The sequence below is a fragment of the Lolium rigidum genome, chromosome 2 (genome assembly GCF_022539505.1).
Source record: "Lolium rigidum isolate FL_2022 chromosome 2, APGP_CSIRO_Lrig_0.1, whole genome shotgun sequence".
NCBI classification, from domain to species: Eukaryota; Viridiplantae; Streptophyta; class Magnoliopsida; order Poales; family Poaceae; genus Lolium; species Lolium rigidum.
In genome coordinates, this window is record NC_061509.1 from 262,101,141 (window position 1) to 262,126,491 (window position 25,351).

The 25,351-nt window shown below is 41.9% G+C and overlaps 1 protein-coding gene and 1 long non-coding RNA gene across 4 annotated transcripts; both read left to right on the forward strand.

Annotated features, from left to right (window-relative positions):
• Positions 1 to 512: 512 nt before the first annotated feature.
• Positions 513 to 5,130, forward strand: LOC124693355. Of its 3 annotated transcripts, XR_006999993.1 has the most exons (5): positions 513 to 596; positions 1,812 to 1,975; positions 2,400 to 2,515; positions 3,440 to 4,265; positions 4,602 to 5,130. It is a non-coding gene; the product is annotated as an uncharacterized LOC124693355 (long non-coding RNA). The 3 variants fall into 3 exon arrangements; XR_006999994.1 differs by lacking the exon at positions 513 to 596 and having other exon boundaries at positions 1,684 to 1,975; positions 3,440 to 4,298; XR_006999992.1 differs by lacking the exon at positions 513 to 596 and having other exon boundaries at positions 1,684 to 1,975.
• Positions 5,131 to 11,363: 6,233 nt separating this feature from the next.
• LOC124690850 lies at positions 11,364 to 21,395 on the forward strand. The gene is made up of 6 exons (XM_047224179.1): positions 11,364 to 11,670; positions 13,135 to 13,178; positions 13,814 to 13,898; positions 20,957 to 21,022; positions 21,128 to 21,190; positions 21,303 to 21,395. The coding sequence occupies exons 1-6, from the start codon at positions 11,599 to 11,601 to the stop codon at positions 21,393 to 21,395; spliced, it is 423 nt and encodes a 140-aa protein (XP_047080135.1). The 5' UTR covers positions 11,364 to 11,598.
• Positions 21,396 to 25,351: the final 3,956 nt, after the last annotated feature.

Below are 25,351 nucleotides of genomic sequence, written 5' to 3' on the forward strand. Positions count from 1 at the left end.
CTTAAAAAGACTAAACTGGTTCCTTATTCTACCAATACGTCTGCTTTCGTCGTCGCGCTTCCTCGTCTGTCCGTCGTCCACATGGGCCAGGCCCAAATGAAACCTTCCCAGCACAATTTCTGCCCAGCAGCACTACGACAAAATCTTCGCATACCTTCGTAGCTCCACCTCTCCCGAACGCGCCGACAATTCTCTCGTGCGTGGAGGGTTCCGCCTCCGCTCCCTTGCACCACCGTGTTGCTGGTCATGGAGGCCCCATCACCTCAAGATCGAGCTCCGCATCTTCGTGCCCGACTTCTCCGGCTGCCATATCCACCCACCTCCACATGCCCCCTGGCTCCCAGTCACAGGGATCTGCAACCGCTGGGCCTTCATCGTCGGCGCCGCCGCGCCGCCCTCCACGCAGGGTGCGGTCGATGGCCGCCGCCTGGACGCTCCACGCGCACACACAATAGTCAGCAGTCGGGCGACACAGCGGCAGCCGTAGGGGAGCCGCGGCGACGAGCCGGCGACCAGCGGGAAGCGGCGGAGCAGCGGCCACCAGCCATCGGCAGCGGAGCAGGCAGGCGACCGCGACATCAACGGCCAGCAGCCAGGTGCTCTCTTGATCCCTAATTCTGGACTGATCGGTGTGTGATTCCCCTGATCCCTAAGTTTTTATTCCCCTCAGATTTCGCATGTCTACCTATTTGAAAGCGCTCAGATTTCAGCCAGGACGCCTGCTAGCATATTAGCACCTAGCAATAGCAGTACCATTCTATTAGTTGTTTGCAATCAACGTGTGTCGCTGGTGCCGTGAACTATCTAGGTAAGTATTGATGAGTATATGTGTGTCCTGGTTTCTGTGATTGCAAGATGTGTGGTTTTTTAGGGGGGATTGCAGGAGATAGTTTGGTTCGTGTGATTGTAGGACCCTAATTTTACAGGAAAGACTTGAAGGACCAAATTGTCGACTGTGGTTGTCATTGCTATAGTCAGATTACTTGTATTAGAAAATATGGGGTAGTTTGAATCGATTATCAGTTGTACTGATCTACCTTTTTTGTACATTATGCCCAACTTGAAACCAATAAGCCAACATAAGCCCCCTGTAGGCACAATATTAAATTTCAACTTATTTCTACAACTTTAACACCAATAAGCCTCTATTTTCCATCTGGTAAAGGATGTGTACCTTCCAAGGAATTATAGATGGTCTTAAGTTTTCTTTACATTTGAGCACTAGCCCATGTCATACACATGGTAAATGTGTGATCCGTTGGACAATGCGAAACAAGTATATGAGATGCTGAATAATATATATTCTATGCAGCTTGATTGATAATTTATAAAGTGCATTCCCAGATTTCCTTGTTGTGACTCAGGTGGATATGAGGGACACATGTAATCTCAACGGACATCAGTTTTAAAAAGCAATAATTCCCTGGGCAAGTTCTTTGCTATGTAAAATGGCATATCATGAATTTGTAACCTGATATTCACTTCCATTTTCATAAGTTAGCAGTTAATTTCCTGATTTTAGTCAATTGTGGATCATGTATCTCTTCTGAACAGTACTTGTGGTTAGAATACTCTTTTTTTTGCGTACTATTCCTTTTTTACATTTAGTGCCTACAATTGTGAATTTTTAAAATATTGTTAGAATAGCAACTGCTGGCACATGCCTTTCTATTAGTTCTGATTTTTTGGTTAAGAAAGTCCTTTTTAGACATTATTAAAACTAATATGTATTTTCAAGGTACTGCAAGTTTTTTTGTTGAGTAACAACTTGTAGTTTCATGATCATTGATCAAAATGATGTGTACTTATAGGGAACTACGTGGTTTCGGGTTTGTTAAATTCTGCCACCTTGAGAGTGCCGCATATGACAAGCAAGAAATTAATCATCAAATTATGCGTGGTCGAGATATTACAATAGTCTTTCCGAGGAGAACAGAAAAATCCCACAAGAACTGCGCTTTAGAACAAGATCAAGGTAAGTACAGTATACTCTTTGTTTTATTTACTTAGGCATAAGTAATAGGTAGTATATATAAATTTTAAAATAGCCAAGAGATATATTATTGCGTCTTTTGAATTAGTGGTACGCATATGGATGGAAACTTCAGGAGAAGGAAGTCCCTATCAAGATCCCTGAGGTCTTGTCACCCCTATAAGAATAGAACAGTTTGTTTAATCAATATATTATAGTCCCTTTCAAGAAAATCTTACCTCATTGTTATTAGTTGAGCGGAGGTATTGAGTTCACCAGTAAACTCTTGAAGTATTTTTACATAGTTAGTGTAGATTCTTGAAGTTTTTTCACATAGTTAGTATAGATAGACTCTTGAAGTATTTTAAAATAGTTAGTATATACAAAAGTTTATCTTACAGTGTTCATTTGCTCTATTTTTCTCCAGGGAACAGGTTTAGAAGATGTACTTTATGACATGTCAAAGAGGTCAAAGAGCCTTTGTTGAACCATGCCAAAGGATGTCTACACAAGATGATGCAACTAAAAATCGCAGGAAACCAGGTTCTTCCTTTTTGGCCATTTACGACATATCCAGTTATTTGTCATGTACATCAAAAGAGATTGCATTTAAACTTGTTTGTGCACATTTTTCGTTTGCGTAGACGATGCGTTTGATAGAGTTCTCAGGTTAAAATAAATCCATGGAAGATGTATCCATCACTCAAACCAGTTATCCAAAACCAGCAAATTGGGTTCACTTGCCATTAGTTCGTGAGGCCAAAGCCATCGGAGGAAATGTATCTGCATGTGCTTCTCTTGAATAAATGGGCTATACCTATGGTGCACTAAAGAGCAATGCACCAGAGATGGTTGAACTTCCCCGAAACTATGTGAGAAATCCATCATTTTTAAAATTGTAGGTCAAAGAGCAGGTATTTGGTCATTTTCAGTAGAACATAGAAACTTTTCCTGACATTTTACTTATCATCTGCTGTTTTTTCTTCTTGTAAAGCTCTAGAAAATAAAGCCTGAAATCTCTGATATTAATGGTAATCCAGAAGGTTTACTTTTGGAGGCACTTCATTCGGTTGGTTGTTTGTGTACTTTGTATGCCCTTGTAGCACCCCTCAGTGTTGTTTAAATCAGTTATATTGTTTTACCAAGGGCCTACCCTTGGAATAATCACTATAGTTGAACATACTGGTTTGAGTGACAGAATCATATTGGGCCATTATTCAGTCGGTTATTTCTGAAATGCACGAACTAATTTCCCTTGTACATGACCCTAATTATTTGATGACAGTTAGAACTCGGTCTGGTTACTGAAGTAATCACGAATACATGATGCAAATTATTTCATCACAGTTGACCACTCTATCTATTTAGAAGGAAGTAACCATGAAGCAAGTGTTAGTTTCTATCTTGTACGGTGTGTGGGTTTCAGTGGGTTATATTAGTCTATATAACGCTCATTTGCCAATGCAGGAAGCATCAAGTTTGCAGGAGGAGCAATGCAATGGCCAGGGTCATGCTAGCATTGTAGAGAATGCTGATTTTATGCCTGTACTTGAAGGCGCTGATGGTGGTAGTGTGCAGAATACCAATATTATTAGTGATCACGGGAATGCAGAGCATGGAAGCCCAAGATCAGGAGATGGCGAAGATTCAAAAGTGCAGGCTATCAGTTCAGATGTTGGTGATGATCCTGTAGGACCTCTGCCATAGAGGTGGATGGCGAGGAACTGCCAGATTGCCTTTCGAAGGAAAGCACTGAATGGCAGATTTCTTCCCAAGAACCACCTCCCTTACAACCAGCGCGCCAAACATAGAGGGAGAGGAGGGCTTGGCAGATAAAATCTCCTCCCGCTCCGCTCGATATGGACGGGAACTCGCGGGCGGAGGGAGCAGAGGAGACGGCCGTAGGGGAAAGGGAGAGCATGGTCACCTGGGAGAGGTGAATTGGATGGACAGAGGTGGTGGGACTATGCAGCTGCGGCAGCGGTGCATATGGAATTCTGGTGAATCGTCCGCCGTGACCTAGCGGTGCTAAGTCGGGTGGGAGTAGTGGATTTCGGGTGCGGGGCAGCACGCGGCGGCATAGCTTGGAGCTCGGATTTCTCCATCGGCGGCGTCGCTGCAAGTAACACGAACCGGTTGAACCCACTCACACTCACGGTCGCTGCACGCGCACACACAGCAGTCAGCAGGCGGGTGACACAGCGGCAGCCGTAGGCAAGCGGCGGCGACGAGCTGGCGACCAGCAGGAAGCGGCGGCACAGTGGCCACCACGACATCAACGGCCAGCAGCCAGGTGCTCTCTTGATCCGTAATTCTGGACTGATTGGTGTGTGATTCCCCTGATCCCTAATTTTCTATTCCCCTCAGATTTCGCATTCGCATATTCGCATGCCTACCTATTTGCAAGTGCTTAACCAGATTTCAGCCAGGACGCCCGCTAGCATATTAGCACCTAGCAATAGCAGTACCATTCTATTAGTTGTTTGCAATCTTTGTATACTCGTATATATCCATCCAATTTCTCTGTAATTGGCAATTTTCCTTTGATCGCCCAGATTATACTAGCAGATATAATTTATATAATTTGTTAGATGCAAGCTTTTAATTGACTATTTTTTCTGTCATGTAGATGAAGAAGAGCACTGCTGGCAGTTACACATGTACATTGCTCATGTGGGCAGAGATGAATGGTTTAAAAACTTGAAGAATATAGTTCAAATTTCAGTTATACTTGTGGAGACAATCAGATAAACATGAGCAATATTTTTTTGTTTAAAACCTATCAAGTTGGTATTGATTCTCCAGTAGCTACTGCCAGCTTTGAAAGAGTATTCTCCTCAATGAACTATGTGAAGAATAAGCTAAGGAATAAGATGTGTGATGATTACTTGTACAATTGTTTGGTTACATTAAGAGAGAATTCTTCAATCAAGTGAAGGATGAGAATGTCATTAATCTCTTCCAACAAGGCAATCACAAAGTTATATTTTAATATCATCAATTCTTCACTCAAGAGTCAAGATATACTGCCTCAGTGCAAATTTATTTTTGTAGTATTGATAATTACTATGGATTTATGGTCTTACCTATTATGTATTGTTGCTTGATTTTTTTATTGTCCTTCCAATAATGAGTCATACTGAAATTATGTCGTCTTATATATATATATAGCTGTTGTTTTTCCTCATATTGTTTAGATTTTTTTTTTGGAAATGAATACATGGACACCATTTCCTGGCGGCTGCCACTACGGCCGTTGGAAGCCTCTAGGCGTTCATTGGAGTCCACCGCCTGTTTTCAGTAAATTATTTGACTTGTCCTGATGTCGGTTAGCTTATTAGACCATGAACTATTGAAATCACACCCTGTATTCAGTTAGTGCACTGCAGTCTGCAGCTTGTATATTGTATGTTGTGACCATTAGACTTTTCAATTATTGTGCCTGGTAAAAAAAAGTTCAATTATGGTGACATGCCGAACTACCTTTTCACGCCATTAAATTAGATTTGCTAATGTATATTCACTTATTCAGATATTCTTCTTGGCATGAATGTGTGGGTGAAATCAGACAGCTAGAGTGGAATTGCTCGGTGGAGTTTCTCTTGAAGTCTGAACTAAAGAAATTTTAATGTCTAACAATGAAGGAGGATGTATACTATTGTGGAATGATGTAGCTTTCTATATATAAAAAATCTGTAGTGTTCTATGGTGACATGCCGAACTACTCATGCAGTAAATTTGACTCCAATACATTAACAGGAGAATATTTATACTTGAAATTGCTAACTGACGTTGGTATACAAATGAAATAAAACAGTAGTAATATCTACATGACAAGTGTTCTAGGAAATTCAAAGGTCTTAGTTTTAATGGTGTTGAAGTGGATGACCGATAGGATGAGGTGGTGATACCGGCGCCTAGCAGTACCGACGCTTGCGGAGAAGCGACGAGAAGAGGAGACAATGGTGGCATGAAGAGCTCACCTGAATGCAGAACACACAATGTCGCGCCTGAATGCAGAGCATACCGTGCCGTGCTAAAATTGTGTCCAACTACTTAGATTGTCTATCTCCCGTTGCAACGCACGGGCATATTTACTAGTAGTATACAAATTTCTGAAAATTCTGGGTGGGCCATGGCCCCCTCGGCCCACCCGCTGCGTACGCCCATGACGCCGGGGATACAGCGCACGGGAAACTGCTCGATAGCGCGGGGTCCTCCTCCCTCGCGCTCGCGCGCCCCCAATCCTCCACGTCGCTGACGTTTGTCTTAATGGGCTTTCACTTCACGGCCCAGTACGGTATATGTTTCGCGGCCCAGTTCGCGCAGCTTCGTAGGTAGCAGGCCTTTAAGCGCTCACTCGGGATCCTGGTGTCGGGTCAGTCTGGACCTAGGTATATAATCATCTCAGGTTTCGAGGTGGGACTATTCTACATGTGCAAAAGATTGGTTCGCTCGTTCATTGCATGTTTCCCGGATTTAGTTACGTACGGAGTAATTTCTTCACGTACGTATTTTTATTTTGCCGAGCTTTGTTCTCACAAACAAGAAACCACGTACTAGCATGATTCGTCACAGAAATACAAATTTATGGTTTGAAAAACTTTTTTGTTAGAAATTACAGTTGAATAGTTAGAAAAAAAATCTAAATTTGCAACTAAAAACCGTACGCGCTCTGTTTCTTCTTTTGTCGTATTAGCTCCACACGTGGCTTGGGATCATCCGATACATGCACGTACCTGACACATTAGCTCAGTGCCGTTTTCTTATGCAATCATGAAGTGACAAAGTACATGTGTGCACATATTTTTATATTTCTACAAGTACCTCCTCCGTGAACTAAAAAAGGCTTAGATTTGTCTAAAAATAACTGTATCTAGATACTATCTTAAAATAACAGTTATTTAATAACTGTGGCTCAAAAAAATGTTTCTTATCATCGTACGTGAAAAATGTTAGAGCGTGGAGCCTTACGACCGATGCCTTTTTTACTGAACGACGCATGTTGTTGTTAGCTTGCTATTTATGACGCTGGTTCCATAAAACGGGAATGTGTAAAATTAAAACCAAAAATAAAACGAAAATCTTTTGTAAGATGAGACACAATATTAGTACTCCCTCCGATCCCTTTTAATTGACTCGGATTTAGAACAATAGCCTAGACTGGCGGAACAACAACCTTGAGGGAGCCAAACAACAGTCTGGCCGGAGGGGAACAACTATCTACACAAAGATGGAACAACTATCTACACGGTGGGGAACAACTATCTACACCGCGGGGAACAACTATCTACACGACAGGGAACAACTATCTACACCGCGGGGAACAACTATCTACACGGCAGGGAACAACTATCTACACTGCGGGGAACAACTATCTACACCGCGGGGAACAACTATCTACACCGCGGGGAACAACTATCTACACGGCAGGGAACAACTATCTACACCGCGAGGAACAACTATCTACACGGCGGGGAACAACTATCTACACAACAGGGAACAACTATCTACACAGCAGAGAACAACTATCTAGGGAACAACTATCTACACGGCGGGGAACAACTATCTACACCGCGGGGAACAACTATCTACACAACAGGGAACCACTATCTACACGACAGGGAACAACTATCTACACAGCAGGGAACAACTATCTACACCGCGGGGAACAACTATCTACACGGCAGGGAACAACTACATCAGCAAAACTGGGAACAATTTGGACGATGAGGAACAACTATATTAACAAAAAAGAACCATAAGAATATATTAAGAACGGAAAAATAAAAGAATGAAAAGAGAAGAAAAAGAAATAAAGAAGGAAAAGAAAGAAATCACGAAAGAAGAAAAAAAAGGAAAAAAAGCACGTCCTACTATTCTAGGATTGTAGGAATACGTAGCACTGATCGCTTGTCAAGAGAAAAGACCAGAAAAAATTCAGTCGCGCCTGCACTGCACGTACGAGCGGAATAATCAGAACGTAAAGTCATGCAGCGAACCAAAGCAAACCATAAACAGAGCTAAACGGGCCGAGCCCATAACCGAATCCTTGCGCGAGCGCTAGGGAGCAGTTTCCATAGCGCGCGCGCGCTACCGAGCACCGATTCGCTGAAGGGCGCGTGATTTTGGGCCGGCCCATCTGTGGACGCACGAGGTAAAAATCCGAACAAATAAATGACGGAGATGGGATTCGATCCCGTGACCCGGGATGACGACGATGAGACAGAAAAGCGATTCCGCCACTGGGCTGGCGTAATATTTTAACTGTAATTCTTTATCTTCGATATGTTTTCCTGGTGACATCAGCTTGTTGGTTCGGCACATTTTTCCTGGTGACATCAGCGTTTTTTCTCGTTTGTACTTATACCTTTGCTTCTAGTTCTAGATTGGATTTTTTTTCCTTTTCTTTTTTTTCTTTCATATATGCTTTTTCCACACCCTTTCTTTCTATTTTCCTTATTTAATATTTTTTCTTCATGTATGGTTTTTTATTTTCCTTATTTAATATTTTTCTTCATGTATGTTTTTTTATTTTCCTTATTTAATATTTTTTCTTCATGTATGGTTTTTTTCATTATTTAATATTTTTTCTTCATGTATGGTTTTTATTTTCCTTATTTAATATTTTTCTCACATTTTTCCCTCCATGTAGGCTATTGTTCCCCTCTGTCGTCTTGTTCCCCTTCGTATAGGATCTTGTTCCTTTTCGTGTAGGCTCGTGTTCCCCACCGTCTACGATGTTGTTCCCCTCCGTCGTCTTGTTTCCCTTCGTATAGGATCTTGTTCCTTTTCGTGTATGCTCGTGTTCCCCACCGTCTACGATGTTGTTCCCCTCCGTCGTCTTGTTTCCCTTCGTATAGGATCTTGTTCCTTTTCGTGTAGGCTCATGTTCCCCACCGTCTACGATGTTGTTCCCCTCTGTCTATGTTGTTGTTCCCCTCCATCCAGGATCTTGTTCCCCACAGTCTACATTGTTGTTTCCCTCTGTTTTAGGTTGTTGTTCCCATCCGTCTAGGTTGTTGTTCCCTCCGTCTAGGTTGTTGTTCCCTCCGTCTATGCTCTTGTTCCCCATCGTCTACAATGTTTGTTTCCTCCGTTTAGGTTGATGTTGCTCACTGTCTATGATGTTGTTCCCCTCTGTCGATGCTCTTGTTCCCCTCTGTGTAGGCTGTTGTTTCTCACCGTGTATGTTGTTGTTCCCATCCGTCTATGGTCTTGTTCCCATTGTCTACGTTGTTATTTCCTCCGTTTAGGTTGATGTTGCCATCCATGTAGGTTGTTTTTCCGCACCGTATATGATGTTGTTCCCCTCCATGTAGGATGTTGTTCCCTCCGTCATGTTCTTCTCCTCCGTCTAGGTTGTTGTTCCCCTCTGTCCAGGTTCTTGTTCCACTCCGTCTTGGATCTTATTCCCCACCGTCTACTCTCTTGTTCCCCTTCGTCTAGGTTGTTGTTCCCTCTATCCAGGTTATTGTTCCCCTCCATCTATGAGTTTGTTTCCCATATGTCAACAAGTTGTTCCTAGCTACTAATGGTTTTGTTTCTCCGAACATACGTTGTTGTTCCTAATATGGCTCCAAGTTGTTCCTAGCTACAAATGATTTTGTTTCCCGGAATTTATAAGGTTGTTCCCATATGATTGAAAGTTGTTCCTAACAACAAATGCTTTTGTTTCCCTCAATCCATAGGGTGTTCCCTATGTAGCAAGCGTGTCCCTCCATGTGCAAATCAAGAATTTTACATGTAAATATTTAAGACAAAAATCATATGCCGTGGCACGCATATGGCAAAAAAATGTAGCTATGCAGCTCAGGCAGTTTATATGAACCATGTGCCAGGAAAAAAAGGAGAAGCTATAACTAAGCTTGGCAGCTGGCTGGAGCATATACACCATGCATGAATTAAGCGGCAACGTGCATTGATTAAGCCGCCGCATCACATGCGCCATGCGGCAGGAGGCGTCCCATGCAATACATCAGGCGCAGTACGTATGCATGCATGCATGGATTAGGCGTCCGGCGTCCCGAAGTATCGCGTGCATGCATTAAGTGGCCGGAACGTTGCTACGTAACGCACGCACTGCAAAGCACACCGCGTTTTTAGACGTGACTCTACATTTTTTAGTCCCACATCGCTAACCGAAGAAGAAATCCACCAGCTTAAATACCCGCGTGCGGTCGTATTTGCCAACCAATCCTCGACGCTGCTTAACAGCTACTGCGCCTTGTCCCTGCGTAAATAAATGGGCCGGCAAACCGAAGTACCACCGACCGGCGTAAATGGGCCGCCAAACTGAAGAAGCAGCGACCGGTTCTTGCGCGAAATATAGGAAAGGGGGCGCGCGAGCGCTAGGGAGGAGGACCCAGCGCACGCGCCGGCAGCGATTCTAGCACACGGGGATATTTTAACTAGTGGGTCCCATTAAAATTTGCAAAAGAAGTTACTGACAAGTGGGTCCCAGACTTTTTTACATAAAAGCCCAGAAATAGAACCAATCTATGCTGCTTCTCTCTCTGATCATTATGTGTCGCCACGTCAGCCTGATAGCGGGACCCACACATCATTTTTGTCATTAGACGAGCATCTTAGGCGAATCAATGCTATCTGTTAGGTTTTTTGAATTTTTTTCCGAATAGTGGTTGTTTTTTGAAACGATTGCCTCTAATGTGGTGGTTTTTTGTAATTTTCTCGGAGCGATCAGCCCAGGCCCGCAAGCAACAACAAGGGTCAGTCAGATATGTTTCATTTTTTTTTTGCGGGAAAGATATGTTTCTTATTTATGTGGTGTTAACGTTAGAGACAGAAAAGAGATCACTGGATCCTGCAAATACTAATGTATTATTTGTGCTGAAGTTCTAAAAAAAGGGGGCATGTGCATTGTGAGACGTTTGGATTTTTTTAAACTATTTGCAGGATTCAATCCGTGAACGTCAGGAGAGATACATAGATAATTTGTGTGCAACAACACTAATCTACTACTCTTTCCTCAAAAAAACTCAACAACTGTTTTTTCCCCTAAATTCTTCATTTCTGCTAATTCACAGCCAGCTGATTTGCAATTCGTCCACATTCGTTTTTATGGCCGTCGATCTGTCTTTAAGATTCGCGTCGAACGCACAGTTGTCGTCAATGGTTTTCCGTTCGGGCCCGCGCGGGTTGGGTTTTCGGGTTTCGGATGTAAGCCCGTTGGACTTGTTTTCCAGTCTCAATTTTTTTTGAAGCGGTTTTCACCGCGTGTCTCTTTCGGTAGAACGGATAGGGACCGAACGGTAGAGGCCGACGAACAGAGGAGAGAAACCACGCCTTCATTCCTGGAGCTGCTCCGATGGCCAGAACTGGAGTTGGAGGCAGGAGGGTTCCGCGGCGACGGAGGTATGTCTCTGCCCATCGCCGCCCCCCGCCGCCGTGTCTGTCTCTCGCGCGCCCGTCAGTTCCCCTGCTCCAGCGGCGCTCTCGATGTGCTCTGATTTCCACTACCGATCCGCTCTCGATGTGCTCTGATTTCCACTACCGATCCGCTCTCGATGTGCTCCGTTTCGCGCTCTAGATTCGATTTGCGTTCTATATGTGCACTAGATTCGTTTGTGCCCTAGGTTTTGTTTGTGCTCTGAGTTGATTTGCAGATGGGCGGATGTTGGCGGTGTTGGCAGATGGATGAGGGGCTGGCTGGATGGATGAGGGGCTGGCTGTTTCAGGTGTGCGTAGGGGTGAGGATATAGTGAAGAAATTGGCAAGAGATTTTCCTATCAATTTTCGTCTATGGTCAGGGTTCAGTAGTTTATCATGTGCGTAGGGGATGAGGGTCTGGCTGTTTCAGGTGTGCGTAGGGGTTCTGTAGTCTATGGTCAGGGGTGAGGATATAGGCAAAATAGTGTCAGTTTTGATTCTGTGCACTTGCTCCTGTTAACTTTTCCCTGATTTTTCTTCTGTTTCATGAGACATGAGTCAGGGTTCAGTAGTTTATCATGTGTGCTCGTTATCCAATTAGTGTACTAGCAAATGATACAGAGTCACTTATATTGCTTGAGATTATGTGCAATTGCTCCTGCTAAATCCTCATTTCCCTGAATCCCTTCTGTTTTGATGAGACATAAGTCAGTGTTCAGTAGCTTTGTCATGTGTGTTCGTTATCCAATTAGTGTAGAAGCAAACAAAACATAATCACTCATATTGCTGAAGAGTGTGGAGTGTGCCTTTGCTTTGGTCATATCAATCATGTCTATTTAACATCACTCGTATATCTATTTTTCAGAGTGTATAAATCAGGACAGTTTGTATAATTGTTTTTCCATAGTTTTTTGTAAAGCTAGAGAAATAGTTGTTTTTGGTAGTTCCATACTTGTTTCAGTTTGCTCGCCCACTGTAAGGGCAAGTATATGATGTCACTCCAACATAGAATTTGCACCAACTGAGTTGTGTTCTTCAGTCCCTGTTGGTGTCGTATCATTTTTCATAGAATTTGATTGTCTGCAGACCTATATTTGGAATGATTTTGTTCATCTTTGGTGGGATTCATAGGTGGTGATTTTTTGATTTAAATCACATGCATGCTATGTTGTTGACATGTCATGGTGCCCGTGATTCATCCGCGTGGTCAGTTTCTGCGAAAGAGAGAGGTAGATGGAACAGAGTCGGATCCATTTCAGGAGAGCGGAGAGCGAGGTTGTAGGACGGCGGAGGCTTCTCCGGTGTTGGTGGTCACCACCAATTTTCTCCATGGCTTGCTCTCGGGCACGACCGCGCGAGCATCTGAATCTGGGGGCATGTCTTTGCTGTCCTGAAGCACTAGAGTAGGGCAGATAGATTTCAGGACGGGGGGTGGTGGTGCCCAGGAAGTGTGTGAGAGGATTCCTCACTGTCCACCCGATGAGATCTCCCATTGTTGGTTTACAGAGCATTTGTTTGTATCGATTTTCAGTGAGCGTTTTTGCTTTGGTTCCATGAAACAAATTACGCTTTATCTGTCTGCCTCATTGCTTGTTTGTGGTTTTTGGCCTTTTCTGATATGATGTTCGGGACTGAAGAGTAAATCCCTCAGGTGTTCATTAGTTATTATGTTCAGTAGCAAAGGCTTTGTGCTTTAAATCATGCTTGTGTTGTATCTTTATTATTTGTAGGATCAATCTGAAGCTAACGGCCCTTCTTATTCATGTTTCTAGGATTCTATATGGTATCAATGCAGATTTTTTGATTTTAGTGATTTGTGAGTTCATTCCTAAATTACCCACAAATAGACGAATTGTGTTTTGTTTAGCTCTGTTTTTTCTTCCCTGTTAGTGCTCCTTTTGCAGGATTATATAATTCAGCAAGTACCCAATTATTTTTGTAGATGCCCTCAAGACTAGATGAGAAATCTGTACCCAAATTGTTTTTTAGTTTTGGACAAGGTTAAATTAGGAGAGACTAGTTTTGGACAATGTTATTTTTTAAGAGCTTAACTTTGTAGCCTAAATGCATGTACTACCCTCTGTTTATTTCTTCTTGTACTTAATGTATAGTATCTTGCAGCATGTGTATCTGCTCTAACGCTCCTCAGATATTGAGTTATTTTGAAAACTAAAATAGGCACCTAATATTTTTGGCAAACCCAAAAATATCAATTCTCCACAACTTCTGATACTTCTTTTTTGTAGTGTTATCCACAAGACTTAGCTTTGTTCTCTGTACTTTACCAGTATACTTGTCAGTAGATTTATGGAAACTCTGCTTTGAATTTTTTTCGTTGTAGTACGTTTCATTGTTGTTTATCAAGGCCAATTTTCAATTTGTCCATGTGTTTAATTGTTTTTTTGCAATCTAAAATATATTGTTAATAATGCAAATTCATTTTTTATGTAGCAGCCACTATGTACCACCCGAATATGGTGATTATCTTTATGATGCTGGAAATAGTGAGGGGAACAGTTTTTCAAGTGGAAATGATGTGAGCTTACTGATGCGTGTAGTTGACACGTCCGTTGGGAACCCCAAGAGGAAGGTGTGATGCGCACAGCGGCAAGTTTCCCTCAGTAAGAAACCAAGGTTTAATCGAACCAGTAGGAGTCAAGAAGCACGTTGAAGGTTGATGGCGGCGGGATGTAGTGCGGCGCAACACCGTAGATTCCGGCGCCAACGTGGAACCCGCACAACACAACCAAAGTACTTTGCCCCAACGAAACAGTGAGGTTGTCAATCTCACCGGCTTGCTGTAACAAAGGGTTAACCGTATTGTGTGGAAGATGATTGTTTGCAGAGAAAATAGTAAAACAAGTATTGCAGCAGATTTGTATTTCAGTATTAAAGAATGGACCGGGGTCCACAGTTCACTAGAGGTGTCTCTCCCATAAGATAAAAGCATGTTGGGTGAACAAATTACAATCGGGCAATTGACAAATAGAGAGGGCATAACAATGCACATACATGACATGATAAGTATAGTGAGATTTAATTGGGCATTACGACAAAGTACATAGACCACCATCCAACTGCATCTATGCCTAAAAAGTCCACCTTCAGGTTATCATCCGAACCCCCTCCAGTATTAAGTTGCAAAGCAACAGACAATTGCATTAAGTATGGTGCGTAATGTAATCAACAACTACATCCTCGGACATAGCGTCAATGTTTTATCCCTAGTGGAAACAACACAACACAACCTTAGAACTTTCTGTCACTGTCCCAGGTGTCAATGCAGGCATGAACCCACTATCGAGCATAAATACTCCCACTTGGAGTTAAAAGTAAAAACTTGGCCAGAGCCTCTACTAGAAACGGAGAGCATGCAAGATCATAAACAACACATATGTAATAACTTGATAATTAACATGACATGGTATTCTCTATCCATCGGATCCCGACAAACACAACATATAGAATTACGGATAGATGATCTTGATCATGTTAGGCAGCTCACAAGATCCAACAATGAAGCACAATGAGGAGAAGACAACCATCTAGCTACTGCTATGGACCCATAGTCCAGGGGTGAACTACTCACTCATCACTCCGGAGGCGACCATGGCGGTGTAGAGTCCTCCGGGAGATGAATCCCCTCTCCGGCAGGGTGCCGGAGGAGATCTCCAGAACCCCCCGAGATGGGATCGGCGGCGGCGGCGTCTCAGTAAGGTTTTCCGTATCGTGGTTTTTCGCCTCAGGGGTTTTGCGACGGAGGCTTTAAGTAGGCGGAAGGGCAGAGTCGGGGGCCAGACGAGGGGGCCACACCATAGGGCGGCGCGGGCCCCCCTGGGCCGCGCCGCCACGTGGTGTCGCCACCTCGTGGCCCCACTTCGAATGTTCTCCGGTCTTCCGGAAGCTCCGTGGAAAAATAGGCCCCCGGGTCTTCGTTTCGTTCAATTCCGAGAATATTTTGTTACTAGGATTTCTGAAACCAAAAACAGCGAGAAAACGAGAACCGGCACTTCGGCATCTTGTTAATAGGTTAGTTCCGGAAAATGCACGAATATGACATAAAGTGTGCATAAAACATGTAGGTATCATCAATAATATGGCATAGAACATAAGAAATTATCGATACGTCGGAGACGTATCAGCATCCCCAAGCTTAGTTCTGCTCGTCCCGAGCAGGTAAAACGATAACAAAGATAATTTCTGAAGTGATATGCCATCATAACCTTGATCATACTATTTGTAAACATATGTAGTGAATGCAGCGATCAAAACCATGGTAATGACATGAGAAAACAAGTGAATCATAAAGCAAAGACTTTTCATGAATAGTACTTCAAGACAAGTATTAATAAGTCTTGCATAAGAGTTAACTCATAAAGCAATAAATCAAAGTAAAGGCATTGAAACAACACAAAGGAAGATTAAGTTTCAGCGGTTGCTTTCAACTTGTAACATGTATATCTCATGGATAATAGTCAACATAGAGTAATATAACAAGTACAATATGCAAGTATGTAGGAATCAATGCACAGTTCACACAAGTGTTTGCTTCTTGAGGTGGAGAGAGATAGGTGAACTGACTCAACATAAAAGTAAAGAGAAAGGTCCTTCAAAGAGGAAAGCATCGATTGCTATATTTGTGCTAGAGCTTTTATTTTGAAAACATGAAACAATTTTGTCAACGGTAGTAATAAAGCATATGAGTTATGTACATTATATCTTACAAGTTGCAAGTCTCATGCATAGTATACTAATAGTGCCCGCACCTTGTCCTAATTAACTTGGACTACCGGATCTTTGCAATGCACATGTTTTGACCAAGTGACACAATGGGGTACCTCCATGCCGCCTGTACAAAGGTCTAAGGAGAAAGCTCGCATTTTGGATTTCTCGCTTTTGATTATTCTCAACTTAGACATCCATACCGGGACAACATGGACAACGAGATAATGGACTCCTCTTTAATGCATAAGCATGTGGCAACAATTATTATTCTCATATGAGATTGAGGATATATGTCCAAACTGAAACTTCCACCATGAATCATGGCTTTAGTTAGCGGCCCAAAGTTCTTCTCTAACAACATGCATGCTCCAACCATGAAGGTGGTAGATCTCTCTTACTTCGGACAAGACGGACATGCATAGCAACTCACATGATATTCAACAAAGAATAGTTGATGGCGTCCCCAGAAGCATGGTTATCGCACAACAAGCAACTTAATAAGAGATAAAATGCATAAGTACATATTCAATACCACAATAGTTTTTAAGGCTATTTTGTCCCATGAGCTATATATTGTAAAGGCGAATGATGGAATTTTTAAAGGTAGCACTCAAGCAATTTACTTTGGAATGGCGGAAAAATACCATGTAGTAGGTAGGTATGGTGGACACAAATGGCATAGTGGTTGGCTCAAGTATTTTGGATGCATGAGAAGTATTCCCTCTCGATACAAGGTTTAGGCTAGCAAGGTTATTTGAAACAAACACAAGGATGAACGGTACAACAAAACTCACATAAAAGACATATGGTAAACATTATAAGACTCCATACCGTCTTCCTTGTTGTTCAAAACTCAATACTAGATGTTATCTAGACTCTAGAGAAACCAAATATGCAAACCAAATTAACAAGCTCTAAGTATTTCTTCATTAATGGGTGCAAAGTATATGATGCAAGAGCTTAAACATGAGCACAACAATTGCCAAGTATCAAATTATCCAAGACATTTTAGAGTTACTACATGTAGCATTTTCCAATTCCAACCATATAACAATTTAACGAAGATGAAACTTCGCCTTGAATACTATGAGTAGAGCCTAAGGACATATTTGTCCATATGCTACAGCGGAGCGTGTCTCTCTCCCATAAAGTGAATGCTAGGATCCATTTTATTCAAACAAAACAAAAAACAAAAACAAACCGACGCTCCAAGCAAAGTGCATAAGATGTGACGGAATAAAAATATAGTTTCAGGGGAGGAACCTGATAATGTTGTCGATGAAGAAGGGGATGCCTTGGGCATCCCCAAGCTTAGACGCTTGAGTTTTCTTAATATATGCAGGGGTGAACCACCGGGGCATCCCCAAGCTTAGAGCTTTCACTCTCCTTGATCATATTGCATCATACTCCTCTCTTGATCCTTGAAAACTTCCTCCACACCAAACTCGAAACAACTCATTAGAGAGTTAGTGCATAATAAAAATTCACATGTTCAGAGGTGACACAATCATTCTTAACACTTCTGGACATTGCATAAAGCTACTAGACATTAGTGGATCAAAGAAATTCATCCAACATAGCAAAAGAGGCAATGCGAAATAAAAGACAGAATCTGTCAAAACAGAACAGATCCGTAAAGATGGATTTTATTAGGCCACCAGACTTGCTCAAACGAAAATGCTCAAATTGAATGAAAGTTGCGTACATATCTTAGGATCATGCTCGTAAATTGGCTTAATTTTCTGAGCTACCTACAGGGAGATAAACCCAGATTCGTGACAGCAAAGAAATCTGGAACTGCGCAGTAATCCAAATCTAGTACTTACTTTTCTATCAAAGACTTTACTTGGCACAACAAAACTTAAAACTAAGATAAGGAGAGGTTGCTACAGTAGTAAACAACTTCCAAGACACAAATATAAAACAAAAATACTGGAGTAAAAACATGGGTTGTCTCCCATAAGCGCTTTTCTTTAACGCCTTTCAGCTAGGCGCAGAAAGTGTATCTCAAGTGTTATCAAAGGGTGGTGCGTCAACCTTACCTTGGGCTTTACCCTTACCTTTCTTATTGTTTTTCTTTCCCTTTGGTTTAGGAAATATATGATTTCCCCCTGGTATAGAGGTGAATTTCAGAGTGCCTTCTCCCACATCAATGACTGCTCCCAATAGTTTCAACAGAGATCTCCCGAGTATGATTTTTCCTGTTTCAATAACAAGATAATCAATGGATATTGTTCTTCCAAGAATGGTTGTATGCACACCTGCGGCTATTCCCTTAGGAATTATAATAGAGTTATCAATGAGAGTTATTTCTTCTCCTCCTTCATCGACTCCCCAAAGTCTCAAAGATTTATAAATGCTTTCAGGCATAAGGAAAAATTCATACATAATATCACAGTAGGCATGAAGAGTTCGATCACCGATAACAAATTTTAACAGTAGGATCCCACAATGAAAGTTTAGAGTTCACTAAAACTTGTTCAAGACGATCACGAACGTGGCAATAGTTATCATCCAGGCGAGATGTACTTATCTCGAGATTGTTTAATCTACTATATATGCTAGTGAGGGCTGAATCAAAGTTATTAGTTGAATCATGTGATGCAACCAACTTCTTTATGGCATTAAAAGCTTGATCCCCATTGCAATGGAGGAAATCTCCTCCCACTAAAGTATCCAAAGCATATCTATAGCGAACCATAAGACCAAAATAAAAATTACTAAGGAGCAAACTTAGAGTCATTTGAGGTTCAGTTTTACAATAAGAAGTAAAAATTCTAGACCAAGCATCCTTAAAACTCTCCTCATCCCCTTGTTTAAAAGTGAAGACTAATTCTTCAGGCGAAGAAGTAACAGGTTCAGAGCTAGACATGGTAACAAAAGTAACTAAATATTTTTTTTGTATTTTTAATATAGAGTACAAGACAATAAAGCAAACTAAATAAAGTAAATGCAAGTATACTAATTTTTTTGTGTTTTTGATATAGCAAACAAGACAGCAAATAAAGTAAAGCTAGCAACTAATTTTTTTTGTGTTTTGATATAATGCAGCAAACAAAGTAGTAAATAAAATAAAGCAAGACAAAAACAAAGTAAAGAGATTGAGAAGTGGAGACTCCCCTTGCAGCGTGTCTTGATCTCCCGAGCAACGGCGCCGTAAATTTGCTTGATGCGTGTAGTTGACACGTCCGTTGGGAACCCAAGAGGAAGGTGTGATGCGCACAGCGGAAAGTTTCCCTCGGTAAGAAACCAAGGTTTAATCGAACCGGTAGGAGTCAAGAAGCACGTTGAAGGTTGATGGCGGCGGGATGTAGTGCGGCGCAACACCGGAGATTCCGGCGCCAACGTGGAACCTGCACAACACAACCAAAGTACTTTGCCCCAACGAAACAAGTGAGGTTGTCAATCTCACCGGCTTGCTGTAACAAAGGGTTAACCGTATTGTGTGGAAGATGATTGTTTGCGAGAGAAAATAGTAAAACAAGTATTGCAAGCAGATTTGTATTTCAAGTATTAAAGAATGGACCGGGGTCCACAGTTCACTAGAGGTGTCTCTCCCATAAGATAAAAGCATGTTGGGTGAACAAATTACAGTCGGGCAATTGACAAATAGAGAGGGCATAACAATGCACATACATGACATGATAAGTATAGTGAGATTTAATTGGGCATTACGACAAAGTACATAGACCACCATCCAACCGCATCTATGCCTAAAAAGTCCACCTTCGAGGTTATCATCCGAACCCCTCCAGTATTAAGTTGCAAAGCAACGGACAATTGCATTAAGTATGGTGCGTAATGTAATCAACAACTACATCCTCGGACATAGCGCCAATGTTTTATCCCTAGTGGCAACGAGCACAACACAACCTTAGAACTTTCGTCACTCGTCCCGGTGTCAATGCGGGCATGAACCACTATCGAGCATAAATACTCCCTCTTGGAGTTAAAAGTAAAAACTTGGCCGAGCCTCTACTAGAAACGGAGAGCATGCAAGATCATAAACAACACATATGTAATAACTTGATAATTAACATGACATGGTATTCTCTATCCATCGGATCCCGACAAACACAACATATAGAATTACGGATAGATGATCTTGATCATGTTAGGCAGCTCACAAGATCCAACAATGAAGCACAATGAGGAGAAGACAACCATCTAGCTACTGCTATGGACCCATAGTCCAGGGGTGAACTACTCACTCATCACTCCGGAGGCGACCATGGCGGTGTAGAGTCCTCCGGGAGATGAATCCCCTCTCCGGCAGGGTGCCGGAGGAGATCTCCGAATCCCCCGAGATGGGATCGGCGGCGGCGTCTCGGTAAGGTTGTCCGTATCGTGGTTTTTCGCCTCGGGGGTTTCGCGACGGAGGCTTTAAGTAGGCGGAAGGGCGAGTCGGGGGCCGGACGAGGGGCCACACCATAGGGCGGCGTGAGCCCCCCGGGCCGCGCCGCCACGTGGTGTCGCCACCTCGTGGCCCCACTTCAAATGTTCTCCGGTCTTCTGGAAGCTCCGTGGAAAAATAGGCCCCTGGGTCTTCGTTTCGTCCAATTCCGAGAATATTTTGTTACTAGGATTTCGAAACCAAAAACAGCAGAAAACGAGAACCGGCACTTCGGCATCTTGTTAATAGGTTAGTTCCAGAAAATGCACGAATATGACATAAAGTGTGCATAAAACATGTAGGTATCATCAATAATATGGCATAGAACATAAGAAATTATCGATACGTCGGAGACGTATCACTTACGCTTTTCATCTTCATATTTTTTGTCATTGTATAACTTTATATTCTTGTTTTATCTATTTTTATATTTTATTGACTTTGGTAAATTTGTTTTGATCCTTTTGTGTGTTCAGGATATGGAATACCAAACAAGGGATATGTTATTAGATGATGCTTTGTTTGGGTTCTTCAGGAAACAGGTTTTTTTTTGTAGCATTTGTTTTTGGCTATCATTTCTATTTTTTATGTTTTCACCATTGTTCAGCTTGTGTGTTACTTATTTTTTCTGCCTTCTTATTGCTCAGGCTGTTAAAAGTTTGAAAAGGAATTTCTCTGATTTCTGTAGAGATTTTTCACCTAGCACCAATGTATGTTTTGTTTTCGGCCAATTTTACTTAGATCTTTGTTTGTCTATGTGAGCCTTGGTCTCACATGGTATCTCCTCGTTTCTTTTTGCTTTTTTGCATTGTTGTTCTGTAGGTTAATAGGAGTGAAGTAGATGGTGTTGACAGGGCTGCCTTTCATCGGAACTTTCTTGTGTTTGGCGTTGTGTTCACTCTCGCCTTCCCTTGAATGGATTGAGTCCATTATTCTTTGATATTCCCTTAGAAAACTTGTCATACTGTAGGTTGCTCCCACGCCTTTTTTGAAAAGTGAGTTCGTGCCTTCGCTTCTTCGTCGTTGTCCGTAAGAAGGGGAAGAAGTTTGTCTTGAAGTACACAGGCACCCATTTTTTCCTAGAATCCCACAAGGTTTGGAAATGCTTTATGTTTCCCACTTGGTACTTCTCAATCATCTGTTGCCACAGCATCTCGAATTCTGTTACTGTTAAGGAGTTGTTTATTGTGTCAGAGAATTCCTCATAAAGCCCTTCATTTGCTCTGAAGCTCGGGTGTAGATTGTCCTCTGCCTTAGTTATCACATGGAACATGCATGATCTATGGATAGTATTCGGCAACACACTTTTTATTGCTTTTTGCATAGCAGAATCTTGGTCAGTTATGATTGTCTGTGGGTGTTTGCCACCCATAGCCGACATGAGTTCCCTGAAAACCCATTCAAAAGTCGTTGCTCTTTCATTTCCAATGAGAGCACAAGCAAATAGATAGGTGTTCCCATGCGGAGAGACACCTACTATTGGAGCAAATGGGAGATTGTATTTGTTTGTCAAGAAGGTTGTATCAAAGCTAATACAATCTCCACATTTCTCATAGAATGACCTGGCTTTAGCATCTGCCCAAAAGACGCTCTTCACTTTGTTGTCACTGTCCAGATCGAACGAAGAGTAGAATCTTGGGTCCTCTTCTTATTTTTTGCTGAAGAACGACAACACCTCCATCATGTCACTGTTGCTCAGCTCTCTGTTTATGCTAGTGCTGTAATTAGAGACCTTTTTCTTGTTGTATGGCAGCTGGTCTGAGCCTCCCCTGAGATGAGCCAGAACTGAAATAATCTGCCTTGTTGGTATGTTGCTTTGTTTCAATGATCTTATCATTGCTTTCTCCTCTTTGGTCATATAGGCATGAGATCTAAAGAAGCGGCTATGGGGGTCAAGGGCATGATTGTGTTCAAGGCACAAAGTTCTTATTCTCCAGATTCCATCTTTCTCGGCAATAACCATCTCCGATTTGCAATCTGTTTTTGCTATTACTGTGCTTTGTCTTTGTGCAACCATTTGCTCCCTTTCTATTTCAGTATTCTGCCCATACTTGTTGCATTTCATTGTTGCTCTAATAATTTCATTGTTCCGCTTCTTGCTTGTAGTTCGGTAACAAGAAACTATAGCAACCGAGAAACCAGCTGCGAATGAGTATGTATTGAAGAAGTTTTGTCCTTCTTCTCTTGTCTTGAATGTCATTCCTACTTCAGGTTTCAAGCTTTCTAACACTGACTCATCATTTTCCTCATCTGCACCTTCTTTCTCATTCTCCAGAAAAGTTTCTATGTCATCTTCATCCAATTTTTTCTGTTGTTCGTCAGTGTGTATGTCCCTTTGTTCAGTCTCGGTCGCTGGCTTGTTTTCTGAGTCTTTATTTGAACTAGTGGTGCTTGTTTTCCGTTGATAAATAGTTGTTTGGGTGGAAGAGCTGTTTGGATGAACAGCCTGCAAATTTGTAACCACTTTTAGATATGCAAGAGTTGTGTTACCTCATCAAGGGTCCGCTAGTTTTTGTTTTGATTTCTGTTACCTCATCTAGATCCATTTCTTCAAATAGATTTCTCGTCCATGGATCATCGGTACACATTGTATCTGTGTATGTGTATTCCTGAAAAGAAACAATATATATTGTTAGTTCTTTTATTTGTTTTCTTTTAATACATATCCATGTAGAGTATATTGTTCGCATTCTGTCATCTCACATCATCTTTTGTAGCGAAGTACTGGGAAGTTCCAACACCAGTCCCTGAGATTTTATCTGAATGTTCACCACTGTAGTGGCCTTCTCCAGGTAAGTTATATTCCTGCAAACCCTGTGTTTATTTTATATTGTAAGATAACACATTGAGTATAACAATTTTGTTTTTTTAAATTAATTTTGTCTTGTCTATTCATACCTTTCTCTTGGCATTGTCGGGGGTGTAGAATGTGTCAAATTTTCCTTCAAGAAGACCTCTGAAACTAAAATCTCCCTGCAAGTTAATTAAAATTGTTAGTTAATTATTTTTCTAGGGACTTACTCAATATTTTTCATTATTTTGTCTTTCTCAGTATGTAATACCTGTAGAAACATTTGGTCATCATTATAACCATTGAATATTTCACCTTTTCTATTTTGGAAGGCATCATGCTGAACCTGCAAAAATATTATACCTTTTTCAGTACAAAAGAAACATACTATGTGTCAAAATAGGCATCTATTATTTTCAGCAATTAAAAATCTGGATGGAGCTTTATTTTTTGGTGGCCATCGATGGATGCAAGTTTTGGGAGGTAGTGGGTTTGGTGAGTTAACAATCAAGCCTTTTTCTTCCTACAGCCCTATCATGTGAAAATCTGTTTTCATTAGTCAGTGTTTCTCAGCTTCTCTCTTTGTGTGTACAGCGCATCCCAAAGGAAATAGTAAAGGCATTAAACATTGCTAAAAGGGGATGGGTGATTCTTGCAATCGGTGAGGACAACCACTGGTTTGATGCATCATACTACACGACCACTGATGGTAGGCTGCGCTTCAAGTCGGGGTCGGATTTTTTTGCCAGTAACTTCGGTATGGATGTCGGAAATGTTGTTCTGATCCTGCTCCATATGGGAATCGATGGATATCTGAAGATCTTCTTTGATGTCCTGTAGTCTTCTTTTTGAAATTGCTGGGGGTGCAAGCCTTTTCTCAAAATGGTTTGCTGCAAGTTGTTAGCTATTTATAGCACATTTTAGTGTTTCAGTGCAATAAGTTTGTGTGTCAAAAAGGATGACCATATTACTCCTGTCATCTAGTCAGGCTTTTTGCCTCGATTCTGCAAGTTTGTGTGTCAAGCCTATGCAAGATACTATAGTTTAAGAACATCTGCTACCTACGTTTGTTTTTCCAGGTTGTGTTTCCTCTGTTTTCTGTTTGCTGTAACAATAGCATGGTTGTACCTTCTATGTTCACCATTTTTGTATGTGTTTGAAATGATAAGTAGATGCGGGGCCGACTAGATGACGGATTCGGTTATCTCTACAGATTTTTCTCGGGGATTTTTCCGGGGTAGATGACGGACTAGATGGCTCCCGAGTGTATATGATATGTTCAAATCAGCCAGGCCATGAGTAATTTTCAACAGGCGGGAGGTTATTCGAATCAACCGACTCAGGCAGATGCTGGTTGCAATTTCTTCAGGTCAGTAACCAATCCTGTAGACCTACGTGTTAGCTCTTCTTCTTCATCCTCCTCCATGGCTTTTTTGATCCCTTTTTGATCGCCCTAGATGGATCTCCTTCGATTTTTCTCTTTTGTCTTTCTTCTACGATGTGGAGTTCTGTTTCTTTCTTGGGGAAGAAGGTCTCAACCTACTACAGATTTCTGGTTCTTTCTGGAGGAGAACGGTGGGGAAGGGGCAGGTCGGACTGGGGATCTTTTTCCTCTGTGAAAAGGCCAAACCCACCAGTCGGGCTTCTAACCATCTTAACAGTAGATAGAAAAAAGAGCCCAATAACAATTCAAACGAAAGAGCCCACGTTTTTTGGGTTATTGGTTTTGGCTCAGTTTTCGGGTCCACAATTTATACCGGGCCTAAAACATGAAATGTTTGTTGTGGGCCACGCAACTCCCAGGAAATGTCAACGCGTGGAAAAATCAATCCCAGGAATGACGTGGTGGCGTATTACTGGCCGAAAAATCTGACTGTTCGCGAATTAGAAAACAGCTAGATGTGAATTAGACAGTCCCTTTCGGGTTTCGGATGTAAGCCCGTTGGACTTGTTTTCCAGTCTCAATTTTTTTTGAAGCGGTTTTCACCGCGTGTCTCTTTCGGTAGAACGGATAGGGACCGAACGGTAGAGGCCGACGAACAGAGGAGAGAAACCAAGCCTTCATTCCTGGAGCTGCTCC

Coding starts and splice junctions, on each gene's coding strand:
- LOC124690850 (XM_047224179.1), top strand. CDS start 11,599: ATGGGCGGATGTTGGCGGTGTTGGCAGATGGATGAGGGGCTGGCTGGA. Junction 21,023..21,127: donor TTGGGTTCTTCAGGAAACAG/GTTTTTTTTTGT, acceptor CTTATTGCTCAG/GCTGTTAAAAGTTTGAAAAG. Junction 21,191..21,302: donor ATTTTTCACCTAGCACCAAT/GTATGTTTTGTT, acceptor GTTGTTCTGTAG/GTTAATAGGAGTGAAGTAGA.